This window comes from Pristiophorus japonicus, chromosome 12, assembly GCF_044704955.1.
Source record: "Pristiophorus japonicus isolate sPriJap1 chromosome 12, sPriJap1.hap1, whole genome shotgun sequence".
NCBI lineage: Eukaryota > Metazoa > Chordata > Chondrichthyes > Pristiophoridae > Pristiophorus > Pristiophorus japonicus.
The window spans coordinates 51049435-51067609 of NC_091988.1; the positions used below are offsets into that span (position 1 = coordinate 51049435).

Below are 18175 nucleotides of genomic sequence, written 5' to 3' on the forward strand. Positions count from 1 at the left end.
TTAGCCTGTCTATGTCCTTTTGCTTGTGCAAGAGCTTTGGTGATAATTTGGTTCAGTATAAAATTATTTAATTGTAGGTCACTTCATTAAAATTGATTTTAAATAAAGTTTGGAATGGGTATGGTCCAATCGTGGCAGCAGAATAATAATCCCCATTATTTATGAGTTCTGGGAGTGAAATCCCTTTATTAAGTGGTGAACTATTCCTTTCACTATTTATTTCAGGAATAAGTGATCAAACTGATTTGGACATTTAGTTTTATGACTCTATCCAGTCACACAAAATTGAATACATGGTGCCATATTTTACTGTCACCTTCAGTGAAGGATGGAAATTACTGCTCTTGGAAAATATCCTGCACAGTCATCAATAAATATGGTACTGGAGTATAATAGCTTTTGATGTAAAACGACTTCACCATTGTACAAGAGCTATATTCCCTTTTATTGGTGTTCAGTGTTTAACTATGACAGGGTAGATAGTGAAGCAGATATTCTACATACCGAGTAATCCATGGGTAATATTTGAGAGCCTGTGGCTGTCAAGTGTATAAAATCCCAGAAAGTCTCTGTGTAGAGGGTGATTTTTCCAGACCCGATGCAGCACAATAACAAATGTTGCATCATCTCCTATCGTTAATGTGAGATTCTTTTCTTTCAGGATCGAGATTGAGAAACTAGGAAATAAATGTTGGAGATGATAAATTATGCAGTGTCTCAACTCATATCCTGGATGCCGAATGATGCACAAATAAAGATCTCAAAATGGTCCATTTTAATAATCCATTTTTTAATAACCTTTATATATTAATAAGAATACAATCCAAGGAGCCATGATCAACGCGTCTGTGGTGACTATAAATCTGATTGGTCCTTCCTATCAAGATGGAACAATCAGATACCATTTGTGAACCTGACTCTAAGCACAGTGGTAGGATCAAAGCGCTCCTCAGCCTTAGACCTCATCCTATGTTCCTGCTTCTCAGTCTCACCCTTTCTTACCGCAATCTAATGGGCATCCTCCATCCGACCTCTTCTTGCATCCTCCGTGCACACGCTCTAAGCTCCACTGACTCTGAAGCCCAAGTTCGAACTATTCCTTTTACTTTTTTTTTAAACAAAGCACACTTTGTGTCAGACTTCAGATGTGACTGGGAAAGGGATCTGATAGTGTAACTGGTAAAGAGAGAAGATGCATGGAGGGAATGGGAAGATGCTAATGAGAGGGAGCCTGGCAGCCTCAAAGCAGGGAGAAAGAGCGAGATCGTTGGGAAAGGAGGAAATTAGTCAGAAATAAACCCAGAACAGATATGAGAAGCAAGAAAATCAGGAAAGACATTACATATAAAATGAAAAATGAGGAGGGTGGGAAGGAAGGAATGAAGGGGAAGGTGAGAAAAGAGATGAGGACTGTAGTGTATGGAGAAAGAGTCAGACTGAACACTGTGAGCTTAAAGTAAAGTGTGACCTCAGTCTCTTATTGCAGGTCTCCAGAGTGCCTCTCCAACCTGTGAAGCCTCCTTAAATACCTGTGCTCCCAAGGGATTATGAGATCCCTTGGGACTCTAGGGGATGAGCCCTCTGGTGGCTGTACAGAGTAAATACAAGTATACATATATAACAACACTCCCCCCCCCAAAGTCAATAGTGTAACTATTTACAATGTGAGTCGATCTGGTGCCCTTCTTGCCCCTGGTTGATCATCTCGATGTGAAGGCTGGTGTTGTTGAATCATTTGTTGGGCTCTCGCTGGGCTGCTGTGCAGCTGGCCTTGTTGGGCTGCCTGGTGTGTTGGGCCCTGCTGGGCTGCTGTGGATGATGGGTTCTGCTTCATGGTCAACCGTGGTGCCGGTTGCCTCTGGGGGATCAAAAAAGGTAGGGTCCAAGGTGGGTTGCTCAGGATAGTCTGTGAATCTGAGTTTGATTTGGTTCCAGTGTTTCCAGTGAATGAGTCATTTGAAAGTTTGACCCGAAACACCCTGCTCCCCTCTTTGGCCACGACAGTACCATAAGCCACTTGGGACCTTGTCCATAATTTAATACAATTACCGGATCATTGATTTCAATCTCATGTGACACATTTGCGCTATCATGGTATGCACTTTGTTGAAGCCACCTGCTCTCTACCTGTTCATGTAGATCAGGGTAAACTAACAAGAGCCTTGTCTTAAGTGCTTTTTTCATGAGCAGTTCAGCAGGTGGGATCCCAGTGAGTGGGGTCTCGTGCGGTAGCTAAGCAGGACTCGGGATAGGCGAGTTTGCAGTGAGCCTTCAGTTATCCTCTTCATGCCTTGCTTGATGGTTTGCACTGCTTTCTCTGCCTGACCATTGGACGCTAGTTTAAATGGAGCAGATGTGACATGTTTGATCCTGTTACGGGTCATGAATTCTTTGAACTCAGCACTGGTAAAACATGGCTCGTTGTCGCTCACCAGGACATCGGGTAGGCCGTGTGTGGCAAACATGGCCCGCAGGCTTTCAGTAGTGACAGCGGACGTGCTAGCCAACATTATTTCACATTCAATCCACTTGGAGTACACATTTACAACCACAAGGAACATTTTACCCAAGAACGAGCCTGCATAGTCGACGTGTACCCCAGACCACGGTTTGGAGGGCCAAGACCATAAACTTAGCGGCGCCTCCCCTGGGTACATTGCTTAACTGCGAGCATGTATTACATCTGTGAATGCAGGACTCCAAGTCCGCATCGATACCGAGCCACCACACGTGGGATCTGGCTATCGCTGTTATCATTACTGGGTGGGTACTGTGGAGGTCATTGATGAAGGTGTCTCTGGCCTTCTTACCCCACAGAAGGCAGTCTGCCTGCATAGATATTTCAGCTTTGCGCCGCTGGAATGGCTTTATCTCTTCCTGCATTTCCACTGGTACACTGGACCAGCTCCCGTGAAGCACACAGCTTTTGACTAGAGATAATAAAAGGTCCTGGCTTGTCCAGGTTTTGATCTGTCGGGCAGTGACAGGTGATTGCTCACTCTCAAATGCTTCCATAACCATGGCTAGATCTGCGGTCTGTGCCATTTCCACCCCCGTGGTGGGCAATGGCAGCCTACTGAGAGCATCGGCGCAGTTTTCTGTGCCTGACCTGTGGTGGATGGCGTAGTTGTATGTGGACAACGTGAGCGCCCATCTCTGGATGTGGGCCGATGCATTGGTATTTATCTCTTTACTCTCAGAGAACAGGGATATAAATGGTTTATGGTCAGATTCTAATTTGAATTTTAGCCCAATCAGGTACTGATGCATTTTCTTTATCCCTTAGACATATGCTAACACTTCTTTCTGAATCATGCTTTGGGCTCTCTCAGCCTTAGACAGACGCCTAGATGCATAAGCAACCGGTTGCAGTTTCCTGAAATCATTAGCTTGTTGCAATACATACCCGACGCCATATGATGGTGCATCACATGCGAGTACCAAACGCTTACATGGATCATACAACACAAGCAATTTGTTTGACAATAACAATTTTCCCGCTTTTACAAAGGCATTTTCTTGGCTTTCGCCCCAAACCCATTCATCCCCTTTTGGTAGTAAGACATGTAGTGGTTCTAACAGTGTGCTGAGACCCAGTAAGAAGTTACCAAAGTAGTTCAGGAGTCCCAGAAACGACTGCAGCTCCATCACATTCTGTGGCCTTGGTGAGTTCTCGATTGCCTCCATCTTTGCGTTGGTGGGCCTGATGCCGTCCGCCGCAATCCTCCTTCCCAGGAACTCCACTTCAGGCGCCAGGAAAACACACTTCGAGTGTTTTAACCTGAGACCCATGCGGTTGAGTCGACTAAGAATCTCCTCCAGGTTCTGCAGGTGATCGACTGTGTTCCAACCTGTGACCAAGATGTCGTCCTGGAAGACCACGGTGTGCGGGACTGATTTCAGTAAGCTTTCCATGTTTCTCTGCAATATCCAAACAGGCCTCCGATGATTCCTCCAGTTCCTGCGTCATGTAGGCTGAAGTCAGATTGGCTTTGTGAACGTCTTTCCTCCTGCAGCATTGCAAAGAGGTCGTCGGCCTTTGGTAGTGGGTATTGGTCCTGCAGGGAGAAACGATTGATAGTTACTTTGTAATCCCCACAGATTCTGACGGTGCTGTCTCCCTTGAGGACTGGGATGATAGGACTGGCCCACTCATTGAATTTGATCGGGGAAATGATGCCCTCTCTTTGCAGCTGGTCTAGCTTGATCTCTACCCTTTCTCTCATCATGTACCGTATTGCTCTCGCCTTGTGATGGATGGGCCATGCCCCCGGAATTAGGTGCATCTGCACTTTTGCTCCTTGGAATTTCCCGCTGCCTGGTTCAAACAGCGAAGGAAATTTGTTTAAGACCTGGGCACATGAAGTGTTATCAGCGGGCGATAGCGCTCGGACGTCGTTCCAGTTCCAGCGTATCTTTCTCAGCAAGCTCCTGCCGAGCAGTGTGGGACCATTGCCTGGTACCACCCAGAATGGTAGCTTGTGCACCGCTCCATTGTAGGAGACCTTTACGGTAGCACTGCCAATTACAGGAATCAGTTCTTTAGTGTAAGTTCTTAGTTTCGTGTGAAGACTGGCCTTGAGGCCTTTTTGCACCACAACCTTTCAAAAGTCTTTTTGCCCATGATGGACTGGCTCGCGCCCGTGTCCAGCTCCATTGACACCAGGAGTCCATTTAGTTCAACATTCAGCATTATCGGGGGACAATTCGTGGTGAATGTGTGCACCCCATGTACCTCTGCCTCCTTGATCTGAGGCTCAGGTTCATCGTGATCCTCCGTGGATCTGCCCTCCTCTCCAACATGGTGGTTTACAGGTTTAACAGGCTTTGCAGCTCACCTGCACACTCGTTGGAGGTGTCCCATTGTTCCACAGCCCTTGCAAACATACTCTTTGAATCGGCATGAATGGAAACGATGATCACCCCCACAGTGCCAACAAGGTGTTAATGGCCTTGCATTCATCACTCTTGATGGTGGACTCTGAATCATTTGCGGATGTGCAGCTGCAGGTATGTGTGACCTGCCCTGTACATTACGATTTGAAAACAACATCACTTTGTTCACATTACTTGTAGCAGCACTTGTGTGCTGAGAGATTTGCTTCATTTTGTCACTGGTGGCAATGAATGCCTGGGCTATCGCTATGGCCTTATTGAAGATTGGGGTCTCTACAGTCAAAATTTTGCGAAGTATGCTTTCGTGGCCAATGCCAAGTATGAAAAAGTCTCTGAGCATGTGCTCCAAATGTCTTTCAAATTCGCAATATCCTGCAAGGCATCTTAGCTCGGCAACATAACTCGCCACTTCCTGGCATTCAGACCTTTTGTAGGTGTAGAACCGGTACCTTGCCATCAGAATGCTTTCCTTCAGGTTCAAATGCTCTCGGACCAGTGTGCACAAATCGTCATACGATTTCTCCGTGGGTTTTGCTGGAGTGAGCAGATTCTTCATGAGGCCATACGTTGGTGCCCCACAGATGGTGAGGAGGATCGCCCTTCATTTGGCAGCGCTCTCTTCCCCATCTAACTCGTTGGCCATGAAGTATTGGTTGAGTTGCTCCACAAAAGTTTCCCAATCATCTTCCTCCGAGAATTTCTCCAGGATGCCCACTGTTCTCTGCATCTTTGGGTTCGCTATGTGTATCTTGTCGCCAGTTGAAGTGTATGGAGAAAGAGTCAGACTGAACACTGTGAACTCAAAGTAAAGTGTGACCTTAGTCTTTTATTGCAGGTCTCCCAGGTGTCGGTGGGGACGTTGCACTTTATCAGGGAGGCTTTGAGGGTGTCCTTGTAACATTTCCTCTGTTCACCTTTGGCTCGTTTGCCATGATGGAGTTCCGAGTAGAGCGCTTGCTTTGGGAGTCTCTTGTCTGGCATGTGGACAATGTGGCCTGCCCAGCAGAGCTGATCAAGTGTGGTCAGTGCTTCAATGCTGGGGATGTTGGCCTGGACGAGGACACTGATGTCAGTGCGTCTGTCCTCCCAGGGGATTTGTAGGATCTTGCGGAGGCATCGTTGGTGGTATTTCTCCAGCGACTTGAGGTGTCTTCTGTACATGGTCCATGTCTCTGAGCCATACAGGAGGGCAGGTATTACTACAGCCCTGTAGACCATGAATTGGTGGTAGATTTGAGGGCCTGGTCATCGAACACTCTTTTCCTCAGGTGACCGAAGGCTGTGCTGGCACCCTGGAGGCGCTGTTGAATCTCCTCATTAATGTCTGCTTTTGTTGATAAAAGACTCCCGAGGTATGGGAAATGGTCCACGTTGTCCAGGGCCACGCTGTGGATCTTGATGACTGGGGGGCAGTGCTTTGTGGCGAGGACAAGCTGGTGGAGGACCTTTATCTTACTGATGTTTAGCATAAGGCCCATGCTTTCGTACGCCTCAGGAAATATGTCGACTATGTCCTGGAGTTCAGCCTCTGTTTGAGCGCAGACGCAGGCGCCGTCCGTGTACTGTAGCTCGACGACAGAGGTTGAGGTGGTCTTGGACCTGGCCTGGAGGCAGCGAAGTTTGAACAACTTCCCACTGGTTCTGTAATTTTGTTCCACTCCAGCGGGGAGCTTGTTGACTGTGAGGTGGAGCATGGCAGCGAGGAAGATTGAGAAGGTGGTTGGGGCGATGACGCAGTCCTGTTTGACCCCGGTCCGGACATGGATTGGGTCTGTAATGGATCCGTTGGTAAGGATCATGGCCTGCATGTCGTCATGGAGCAGGCGGAGGATGTTGACGAATTTTTGGGGGCATCCGAAATAGAGGGGGACGCTCCATAGACCCTCGCGGTTGACAGTGTCAAAGGCCTTTGTAAGGTCGAAGAAGGCCATGTATAAGGGCTCCCTGCATTTTCCTGCAGCTGTCATGCTGCAAAGATCATGTCCATTGTGCCCCTGTAGGGGACGAAATCTGCACTGTGACTCCGGGAGGAGCTCCTCTGCCACAGAGAGAAGACAATTGAGGAGGACTCTAGCGATAACTTTCCCAGTGGCTGATAGCAGGGAGATTCCTCTGTAGTTGCCGTAGTCGGACTTGTCCCCTTTTTAAAAGATGTCACGATCACAGTATCTCTGAGATCTCCCGGCATGCTCTCCTCCCTCCAGATGAGAGAAACGAGGTCAGGTATCCATGCCAACAGTGTCTCTCCACCATACTTTAGTGCCTCAGCAGAGATTCCATTCGCTCCCGTAAATTTGTTGTTCTTGAGCAGTCTTATGGCTTTTCCTACCTCGTGCGGCATTGGGGTGTCATTGAAATCGTGGCGGGTCTCATGCTGCGGGTTGGAGTTGAAAACACTCGGGTCAAAGGCAGATTCTCGATTGAGGAGATCTTCGAAGTGCTCCTTCCTGTGGGCCCTGACTGCCTCGGTGTCCTTGATGACTGTTTTCCGTTCTTGGCTAGCAGCGGGGTGGGGCCTTGGGAGTTTGGACCGTAGGTGGCCTTGACTGCGATGAAGAATCCTCGCACATCATGTGAATAATGAATATCCCGGTTGGAGGTGGTAAACAGGCTATTACAAATGTTTAGCCCTAGATCTTTCGAATGCACAGCCACATGTGAAGCCAGGACAGGTAGTTTATTTTCCTGTTCCTCATTCATATTTGCCCTGCTGTGGTTAAGGTACAATCCATTTTGCAGATTGCTTAACTCCTACTCACGTTCTTTTAGATTTGTCCCTTAGTCCAGTCCTACTGGATTAGCACCTACCCTGTCAATCCCCTTCAGGATCTTGCATATTTCAATGAGATTACCTCTCATTCTTCTAAACTCCAGAGAGTATAGGTCCATTCTCATCTCTCATCATAGTAAAGCCATTCCAAGAATCAATCTAGTCAACCTCCATGGCAAGTATATCCTTCCTTAGATAAGGATAACAAAACTGTGCACAGTACCCAGGTATGGTCTCACCAAGGCCCTGTACAATTTTAGCAAGACTTCCTTACTCTTATACTCCAACCCCCTTGCAATAAAGGCCAACATGCCATTTGCCTTCCTTATTTCTTGCTGTACCTGCATGCCAGCTTTCTGTGTTTCTTGCACGAGGACGCCCATTTAAAAGTTTCTCACCATTTAAAAAATAATTCTGTTGTTCTATTCTTCCTACCAAAGTGAATAACCTCACATTTCCCTACATTCTATTCCATCTGCCAATTTACTGGTCACTCAGTCTAACTATATCCCTTTGCAGACTGTTTGGGCTGGATTTTCGGTTGTCTAATGCCTCAGTTAGCGGCCAGACAGGACGTTAATGGGAGCGCAAGAGGTTACCGACCGGGAGCGCAGCTTTTAGCTGACGTCAGTCCTAGTGCCACGCCCACGCTTGCACCCCGGTCGGTAAATTAGGTGCGGTCGCCTCATTTAGTGACCATGAAGAACAACGTCTGGAAAAACAGTCGGTACAGGCTTGCAGAGCCGTTAACTGGTCGCTACTTAAAGGGATGAGGCAGCGCTTCCCTCGGAGGTCACAGTCAGTGCAATGTTTAAACAGAACACGGTGTGTGAGCCTCCCAGTTTGCAGCGGCAGACAGAAATAAGAGTTCAGCTTGAGAAAAAGTGATTTTGAAAACTTTAATGGGTGCATTACTATGCAGCACCTTTAAGACCTGGCTTTTCCCAGAATCTGAATCGGAGTTCGGCGCATGCGCAATGGGTCAGCCAAATTTACCGACCAAACTTTCGTGATGGCCCCCCCCAGCTGTAGTGGGTAATGGCTGAATTAGCGCCCCTGTCAGCTCTTTCACTGATTCTGACGAATTTCGGGTGGGAGGGCGCAAAGGTGCTAAACTTACTACTCTGCCTGGGTTACTGCCCCAAATGAGGCCCGACCGAATTTCTCCCCCTTTGTGTTCTCCTCACAGCTTACTGTCCCACCTAGCTTTGTATCATCAGCAAACTTGGATACATTACGCTCGGTCCCTTCATTTAGGTCATTAATATAGATTGTAAATAGCTGAGGCCCAAGTACTGATCCTTGTGGCATCCCACTAGATACAGCCTGCCAACCTGAAAAAGACCCGTTTATGCCTGCTCTCTATTTTTTGTCTATTAAACAATCCACTATCCATATTACCTCCAACCCCATGAGCCCTTATCTTATGTAATAATCTTTTGTGTGGCACCTTATCGAATGCCTTTTGGAAACCCAAATATATTACATCCACTGGTTCCCCTTTATCTACCCTGCTAGTTACATCCTCAAAAATTTGTCAAACACCATTTCCTTTTCATAAATCCATGTTTACTCAGCCTAATCATCTTATGATTTTCTAAGTGCTCTGATACCACTTCCTTAACAATGCATTCCAGCATTTTCCTGATGACTGAGGTCAGGCTAACTGATCTGTAGTTCCCCGTTTTCCTCCCAATCCTTTCTTGAATAGCGGTGTTACATTTGTCACCTGCCAATCTAGAATCTAGAGAATTTTGGAAGATCAAAACCAATGCATCCACTATCTCTGTAGCCATCTCTTTTATAACCCTAGAATGTAGTCCGTCAGGTCCAGGGGATTTGTTGGTATTTAGTACCATTAGTTTCTTTAGTACTTTTTCTTTACTTATAGTAATTACATTAAGTTCCTCACTCTCATTAGACTCTTGCTTTCCCAACATTTTTGGTATGCTTTTTGTGCCTTCTACTGTGAAGTCAGATACAAAATATTTGTTTTAACGTTTCTGCCATTTCCTTATTCCCCATTATAATTTCTCCTGTCACAGCCTTTAAGGGACTAACAGTTCCTTTTGCTACTCTCTTCCTTTTTACATACTTTTAGAAGCTCTTACAATCTGTTTTTATATTTCTTGCTAGTTTTCTCTTATATTCTATTTTTTCCCTTTTATCTATTTTTTGGTCACCCTTTGCTGGTTTCTGAAACTCTCCCAATTTCCAGGCTTAATATTATTCTTCACAACATTATAAGCTTCTTCATTCAATATAATGCTATCCATAATTTCTTTAGTTAGCCATGGATGGATCACTTTCCCCGTGGTGTTTTTGTTTCTCAATGGAATGTATTTTTGTTGAAAATTATGTGTGTGTGATGGGACAGTGTAGAGGGAGCTTTCCTCTGGCACTAATCCTGGGCCGAAGGGACCCCGCACCGGCTCGCACCTACCCCAGGCCGAAGGGTCCCCGCACCGGCTCGCACCGATCCCGGGCCGAAGGGACCCCGCACCGGCTCGCACCTACCCCAGGCCGAAGGGACCCCGCACCGGCTCGCACCTATCCCGGGCCGAAGGGACCCCGCACCGGCTCGCACCTATCCCGGGCCGAAGGGACCCCGCACCGGCTCGCACCTATCCCGGGCCGAAGGGACCCCGCACCGGCTCGCACCTATCCCGGGCCGAAGGGACCCCGCACCGGCTCGTATCTACCCTGGGCCGAAAGGACCCTGCACCAGCTCGCACCTACCCCAGGCCGAAGGGTCCCCGCACCGGCTCGCACCGATCCCGGGCCGAAGGGACCCCGCACCGGTTCGCAACTATCCCGGGCCGAAGGGACCCCGCACTGGCTCACACCTATCCGGGGCTGAAAGGACCCCGCACTGGCTCGCACCTACTCTGGGCTGGCGTCTAACCGGCTGAAGGGACTCTGGGGCCGGTCCAGGACAAGAGAGAGCTGGCCGCACCCATGGAGCAGTGCCAGGGAAGTAACCTGACTTACACCTCAGAGTTTTAATCAATTCTTTCATCAACTTTTAATCTTTTTTTTTAACTTTTAATCAACCTGAGTAACTTTTTAAACAATTTGGAAAACTTTTGAACATTTAAACTTTCAAACAACTTGGAAACCTTGGAGAAACCTTTAATAACTTTGGAAACTTTGGAAAAACTTTTTAAGATATTCCTCGGACTCTTAATCAATCTGAAAGGGCCACATTACAGCAAAATCCTAAAGGGGCAAAGGGTGTTAAAAAGATAAGCATGAAGGCTCTGTGCCTCAATGCGAGGAATATTCGGAATAAGGTGGACGAATTAACTGCGCAAATAGCAGTTAATGGATATGATGTAATTGGCATCACGGAGACATGGCTCCAGGGTGACCAAGGCTGGGAACTCAACATCCAGGGGTATTCAACATTTAGGAAGGATAGACAGAAAGGAAAAGGAGGTGGGGTAGCATTGCTGGTTAAAGAGGAAATTAATGCAAAAGTAAGGAAGTACATTAGCTTGGATGATGTGGAATCTGTATGGGTGGAGCTACGGAATACCAAAAGGCAGAAAACGCTAGTGGGAGTTGTGTACAGACCACCAAACAGTAGTGATGAGGATGGGGACAGCATCAAACAAGAAATTAGGGATGCGTGTAAAAAAGGTACAGCAGTTATCATGGGCTACTTTAATCTACATATTGACTGGGCTAACCAAACTGGTAGCAACCCTAACCCTAACCCTAACCCTAAGGATTTCCTGGAGTGTATTAGGGATAGTTTTCTCGACCAATATGTCGAGGAACCAACTAGAGAGCTGGCCATCCTAGACTGGGTGATGTGTAATGAGAAAGGACTAATTAACAATCTTGTTAATTAGTCCTTTGCGAAGAGTGTCCATAATATGGTAGAATTTTTTATTAAGATGGAGAGTGACACAGTTAATTCAGTGACTAGTGTCCTGAACTTGGGGAAAGGCAACTTCGATGGTATGAGACGTGAATTGGCTAGAATAGATTGCCGAGTGATACTTAAAGGGTTAACGGTGGATAGGCAATGGGAAACATTTAAAGATCACATGGATGAACTTCAACAATTGTACACCCCTGCCTGGAATAAAAATAAAATGGGGAAGGTGGCTCAACCGTGGCTAACAAGGGAAATTAAGGATAGTGTTAAATCCAAGGAAGAGGCATGTAAATTGGCCAGAAAAAGCAGCAAACCTGAGGACTGGGAGAATTTTGTAATACAGCAGAGGAGGACAAAGGGTTTAATTAGGAGGGGGAAAATAGAGTATGAGAGGAAGCTTGCTGGGAACATAAAAACTGACTGCAAAAGCTTCTATAAATATGTGAAGAGAAAAAGATTAGCGAAAACAAACGTAGGTCCCTTGAAGTCAGATTCAGGTGAATTTATAATGGGGAACAAAGAAATGGTGGACCAGTTAAACAAATACTTTGGTTCTATTCTCACGAAGGAAGATACAAATAACCTTCCGGAAATACTAGGGGACCGAGGGTCTAGTGAGAAGGAGGAACTGAAGGAAATCCTTATAAATTGGAAAATTGTGTTAGGGAAATTGATGGGATTGAAGGCCGATAAATCCCTGAGGCCTGATAGTCTGCATCCCAGAGTACTTAAGGAAGTTGCCCTAGAAATAGCGGATGCATTGGTGATCATTTTCCAACAGTTATCGACTCTGGATCAGTTCCTATCGACTGGGGAGTAGCTAATGTAACACCACTGTTTAACAAAGGAGGGAGAGAGAAAACAGGTAATTATAGGCCGGATAGCCTGACATCAGTAGTGGGGAAAATGTTGGAATCAATTATTAAAGATGAAATAGCAGCGCATTTGGAAAGCAATGACAGGATCGGTCCAAGTCAGCATGGATTTACGAAAGGGAAATCATGCTTGATAAATCTTAGAACATAAGAACATAAGAACATAAGAATTAGGAACAGGAGTAGGCCATCTAGCCCCTCGAGCCTGCTCCGCCATTCAACAAGATCATGGCTGATCTGGCCGTGGACTCAGCTCCACTTACCTGCCCACTCCTCGTAACCCTTAATTCCCTTATTGGTTAAAAATCTATCTATCTGTGACTTGAATACATTCAATGAGCTAGCCTCAACTGCTTCCTTGGGCAGAGAATTCCACAGATTCACAGCCCTCTGGGAGAAGAAATTCCTTCTCAACTCGGTTTTAAATTGGCTCCCCCGTATTTTGAGGCTGTGCCCCCTAGTTCTAGTCTCCCCGGCCAGTGGAAACAACCTCTCTGCCTCTATCTTGTCTATCCCTTTCATTATTTTAAATGTTTCTGTAAGATCACCCCTCATTCTTCTGAACTCCAACGAGTAAAGACCCAGTCTACTCAATCTATCATCATAAGGTAACCCCCTCATCTCCGGAATCAGCCGAGTGAATCGTCTCTGTAACCCCTCCAAAGCTAGTATATCCTTCCTTAAGTAACGTGACCAAAACTGCACGCAGTACTCCAGGTGCGGCCTCACCAATACCCTATACACTTGCAGCAGGACCTCCCTGCTTTTGTACTCCATCCCTCTCGCAATGAAGGCCAACATTCCATTCGCCTTCCTGATTACCTGCTGCACCTGGGATTCATGCACAAGGACCCCCAGGTCCCTCTGCACCGCAGCATGTTGTAATTTCTCCCCATTCAAATAATATTCCCTTTTACTGTTTTTTTTCCCAAGGTGGATGACCTCACACTTTCCGACATTGTATTCCATCTGCCAAACCTTAGCCCATTCGCTTAACCTATCTAAATCTCTTTGCAGCCTCTCTGTGTCCTCTACACAACCCGCTTTCCCACTAATCTTTGTGTCATCTGCAAATTTTGTTACATTACACTCTGTCCCCTCTTCCAGGTCATCTATGTATACTGTAAACAATTGTGGTCCCAGCACCGATCCCTGTGGCACACCACTAACCACCGATTTCCGACCCGAAAAGGACCCATTTATCCCGACTCTCTGCTTTCTCTTCGCCAGCCAATTCTTTATCCATGCTAATACATTTCCTCTGACTCCGCGTACCTTTATCTTCTGCAGTAACCTTTTGTGTGGCATCTTATCGAATGCCGTTTGGAAATCTAAATACACATCCATCGGTACACCTCTATCCACCATGCTCGTTATATCCTCAAAGAATTCCAGTAAATTAGTTAAACATGATTTCCCCTTCATGAATCCATGTTGCGTCTGCTTGATTGCTCTATTCCTATCTAGATGTCCTGCTATTTCTTCCTTAATGATAGTTTCAAGCATTTTCCCCACTACATATGTTAAACTAACCGACCTGTAGTTACCTGCCTTTTGTCTGCCCCATTTTTTAAACAGAGGCGTTACATTAGCTGCTTTCCAATCCGCTGGTACCTCCCCAGAGTCCAGAGAATTTTGGTAGATTATAACGAATGCGTCTGCTATAACTTCCGCCATCTCTTTTAATACCCTGGGATGCATTTCATCAGGACCAGGGGACTTGTCTACCTTGAGTCCCATTAGCCTGTCCAGCACTACCCCACTAGTGATAGTGATTATCTCAAGGTCCTCCCTTCCCACATTCCCGTGACCAGCAATTTTTAGCATGGTTTTTGTGTCTTCCATTGTGAAGACCGAAGCAAAATAATTGTTTAAGGTCTCAGCCATTTCCACATTTCACATTATTAAATCCCCCTTCTCATCTTCTAAGGGACCAATATTTACTTTAGTCACTCTTTTCCGTTTTATATATCTGTAAAAGCTTTTACTATCTGTTTTTATGTTTTGCGCAAGTTTACCTTCGTAATCTATCTTTCCTTTCTTTATTGCTTTCTTAGTTATTCTTTACTGTTGTTTAAAATTTTCCCAATCTTCTAGTTTCCCACTAACCTTGGCCACCTTATACGCATTGGTTTTTAATTTGATACTCTCCTTTATTTCCTTGGTTATCCACGGCTGGTTATCCCTTCTCTTACCGCCCTTCTTTTTCACTGGAATATATTTTTGTTGAGCACTATGAAAGAGCTCCTTAAAAGTCCTCCGCTGTTCCTCAATTGTTCCACCGTTTAGTCTATGTTTCCAGTCTACTTTAGCCAACTCTGCCCTCATCTCACTGTAGTCCCCTTTGTTTAAGCATAGTACGCTTGTTTGAGACACTACTTCCTCACCCTCAATCTGTATTACAAATTCAACCATACTGTGATAGCTCATTCCGAGAGGATCTTTTACTAGGAGATCGTTTATTATTCCTGTCTCATTACACAGGACCAGATCTAAGATGGCTTGCTCCCTTGTAGGTTCTGTAACATACTGTTCTAAGAAACAATCCCATATGCATTCTATGAATTCCTCCTCAAGGCTACCCCGTGCGATTTGATTTGACCAATCGATATGTAGGTTAAAATCCCCCATGATTACTGCCGTTCCTTTTTCACATGCCTCCATTATTCCCTTGATTATTGCCCGCCCCACCGTGAAGTTATTATTTGGGGGCCTATAAACTACGCCCACCAGTGACTTTTTCCCCTTACTATCTCTAATCTCCACCCACAATGATTCAACATTTTGTTCATTAGAGCCAATATCGTCTCTCACAACTGCCCTGATATCATCCTTTATTTACCCCACCTCCTTTCCCTTCTTGTCTATCTTTCCGAATCGTCAGATACCCCTGTATGTTTAATTCCCAGTCTTGGCCACCCTGCAACCACGTTTCTGTAAGGGCCACCAAATCATACCCATTTGTAATGATTTGTGCCGTCAACTCATTTACTTTATTTCGAATGCTGCGTGCGTTTAGGTAGAGTGTTTTAATACTAGTTTTTAAACCATGATTTTTAGTTTTGACCCCTCCTACAGCCCCTATACATTCAGTGGCCCTTTTTGTTTTTTGCCTTGGGTTTCTCTGCCCTCCACTTTTACTCATCTCCTTTCTGTCTTTTGCTTTTGTCTCCTTTTTGTTTCCCTCTGTCTCCCTGCATTGGTTCCCATTCCCCTGCCATATTAGTTTAACTCCTCCCCAACAACACTAGCAAACACTCCCCCTGGGACATTGGCTTCCGGTTTGTACTGGTCCCACCTCCCCCAGAACCAGTTCCAATGCCCCAGGAATTTGAATCCCTCCCTGCTGCACCACTGCTCAAGCCACGTATTCATCTGAGCTATCCTGCGATTCCTACTCTGACTAGCATGTGGCACTGGTAGCAATCCCGAGATTACTACTTTTGAGGTCCTACGTTTTAATTTAGCTCCTAGCTCCTTAAATTTGTCTCGTAGGACCTCATCCCTTTTTTTACCTATATCATTGGTACCAATGTGCACCACGACAACTGGCTGTTCGCCCTCCCTTTTCAGAATATCCTGCACCCGCTCCGAGACATCCTTGACCCTTGCACCAGGGAGGCAACATACCATCCTGGAGTCTTGGTTGCGGCCGCAGAAACGCCTATCTATTCCCCTTACAATCGAATCCCCTATCACTATTGTTCTCCCACTCTTTTTCCTGTCCTCCTGTGCAGCAGAGCCAGCCACGGTGCCATGAACTTGGCTGCTGCTGCCCTCCCCTGATGAGTCATCCCCCTCAACAGTACTCAAAACGGTGTATCTGTTTTGCAGGAGGATGACCGCAGGGGACCCATGCACTACCTTCCTTGCACTGCTCTTGCTGCTGGTCTTCCATTCCCTAGCTATCTTCTGGAATTTTTTGACGATGTAACTAGCAGAGTGGACAAGGGAGAACCAGTGGATGTGGTGTATTTCGACTTTCAAAATGCTTTGACAAGGTCCCACACAAGAGATTGGTATACAAAATCAAAGCACATGGTATTGGGGATAATGTACTGATGTGGATAGAGAACTGGTCGGCAGACAGGAAGCAGAGTGTCGAGATAAACGGATACTTTTCAGAATGGCAGGCAGTGACTAGTGGAGTGCCGCAGGACTCAGTGCTGGGACCCCAGCTCTTTACAATATACATTAATGATTTAGATGAAGGAATTGAGTGTAATATCTCCAAGTTTGCAGATGACACTAAACTGGGTGGCGGGAGAGTTGTGAGGAAATGCTAAAAGGCTGCAGGGTGACTTGGACAGGTTAGGTGAGTGGGCAAATGCATGCCAGGTGCAGTATAATGTGGCTAGGTGTGAGATTATCCTCTTTGGGGGCAAAAACACGAAGGCAGAATATTATCTGAATGGTGGCAGATTGGCAAAGGGGGAGGTGCAACGAGACCTGGGTGTCATGGTTCATCAGTCATTGAAAGTTGGCATGCAGGTGCAGCAGGCGGTGAAGAAGGCAAATGGGATGTTGGCCTTCATAGCTAGGGGTTTGAATATAGAAGCAGGGAGTTCTTGCTGCAGTTGTACAGGGTCTTGGTGAGGCCTCACCTGGAATATTGTGTTCAGTTTTCGTCTCCTAATCTGAGGAAGGACGTTCTTGCTTTTGAGGGAGTGCAGCGAAGGTGCACCAGAGTGATTCCCGGGATGGCGGGACTGACATATGAGGAGAGACTGGATCAATTGGGCCTTTATACACTGGAGTTTAGAAGGATGAGAGGGGATCTCAAAGAAACTTATAAGATTCTGAACGGACGAGACAGGTTAGATGCGGGAAGAATGTTCCCGATGATGGGGAAGTCCAGAACCAGGGGACACAGTCTAAGGATAAGGGGTAGGCCATTTAGGACTGAGATTTGAGAAACTTCTTCACTCAGAGAGTTGTTTACCTATTATTGATCTACATCTTAGACTTTTTAACAACTCTTAGAAACTTTTTAAACAATTTGGGAATTTTTTATCAACTTTTAATTCTTAAAAAAACTTTGGAAGTGACCATCCTAATGCCTGCCCCCCAACCAAGCCTCAGCCCATCTATCATCAATGGCGCTACCCGGTGCCGAGCTTGCGGCCAACACTTCGCCGTAGGCAATTAGGCTTATACAGCAGTGCCTGTTCTCCAATTGTCTTGGACCCCCTTGCCACTGGACCAAGACCTTGCTCAGCTCAGCCCGTGTGGTTGTCGGTGTGCAGCGGCCACTCCACGTTCAAAAGAACTCATGCACAGGCATCTTCCATTTCGTCAGTATGAAGTTCGGGACCTGGAACATCAGGACCCTCAAGGACAATTCCAATAGCAACAGGCCGGAACGCCGCACCACCATAGTTGCCCGGGAACTCAGACATTTTGACATTGACATCGTCGCCCTAAGGGAGACCCAGTGGGCAGGGGAAGGCCAGTTGAAGAAACATGGTGGAGGTTACACCTTCTTCTGGAAAGGAAAACCAGAGGAAGAACGCTGCCTTCATGGAACCGGCTTTGCCTCAAGAATGAGCTGGTCGCCGCCTCAAAGACTCCCTCTGTGGGGTTAACAAACTCCTCATGACTCTTCGTCTCACCCTATCCCGGAACCAATGCGCCACAGTCATCAGTGCGTACGCCCCTACACTCGATGCAATGGATGAGGCTAAAGAGGGTTTTTATTCCAACTTCGAGACATCCTTGTCCCGCATCCCAACAGGTGACAAATTGATC

The 18175-nt window shown here is 46.3% G+C and overlaps 1 protein-coding gene across 1 annotated transcript in view; it reads right to left on the bottom strand.

Moving 5' to 3' along the window:
* LOC139276762 (inter-alpha-trypsin inhibitor heavy chain H3-like) overlaps nucleotides 1-18175 on the bottom strand; it is a 202633-nt gene that overhangs the window by 1417 nt on the left and 183041 nt on the right. The window contains exon 20 of the mRNA XM_070894771.1: nucleotides 505-677. Within this exon, the coding sequence (XP_070750872.1) occupies nucleotides 505-677 (173 nt within the window). The remainder of the gene's footprint in view (nucleotides 1-504; nucleotides 678-18175) is intronic.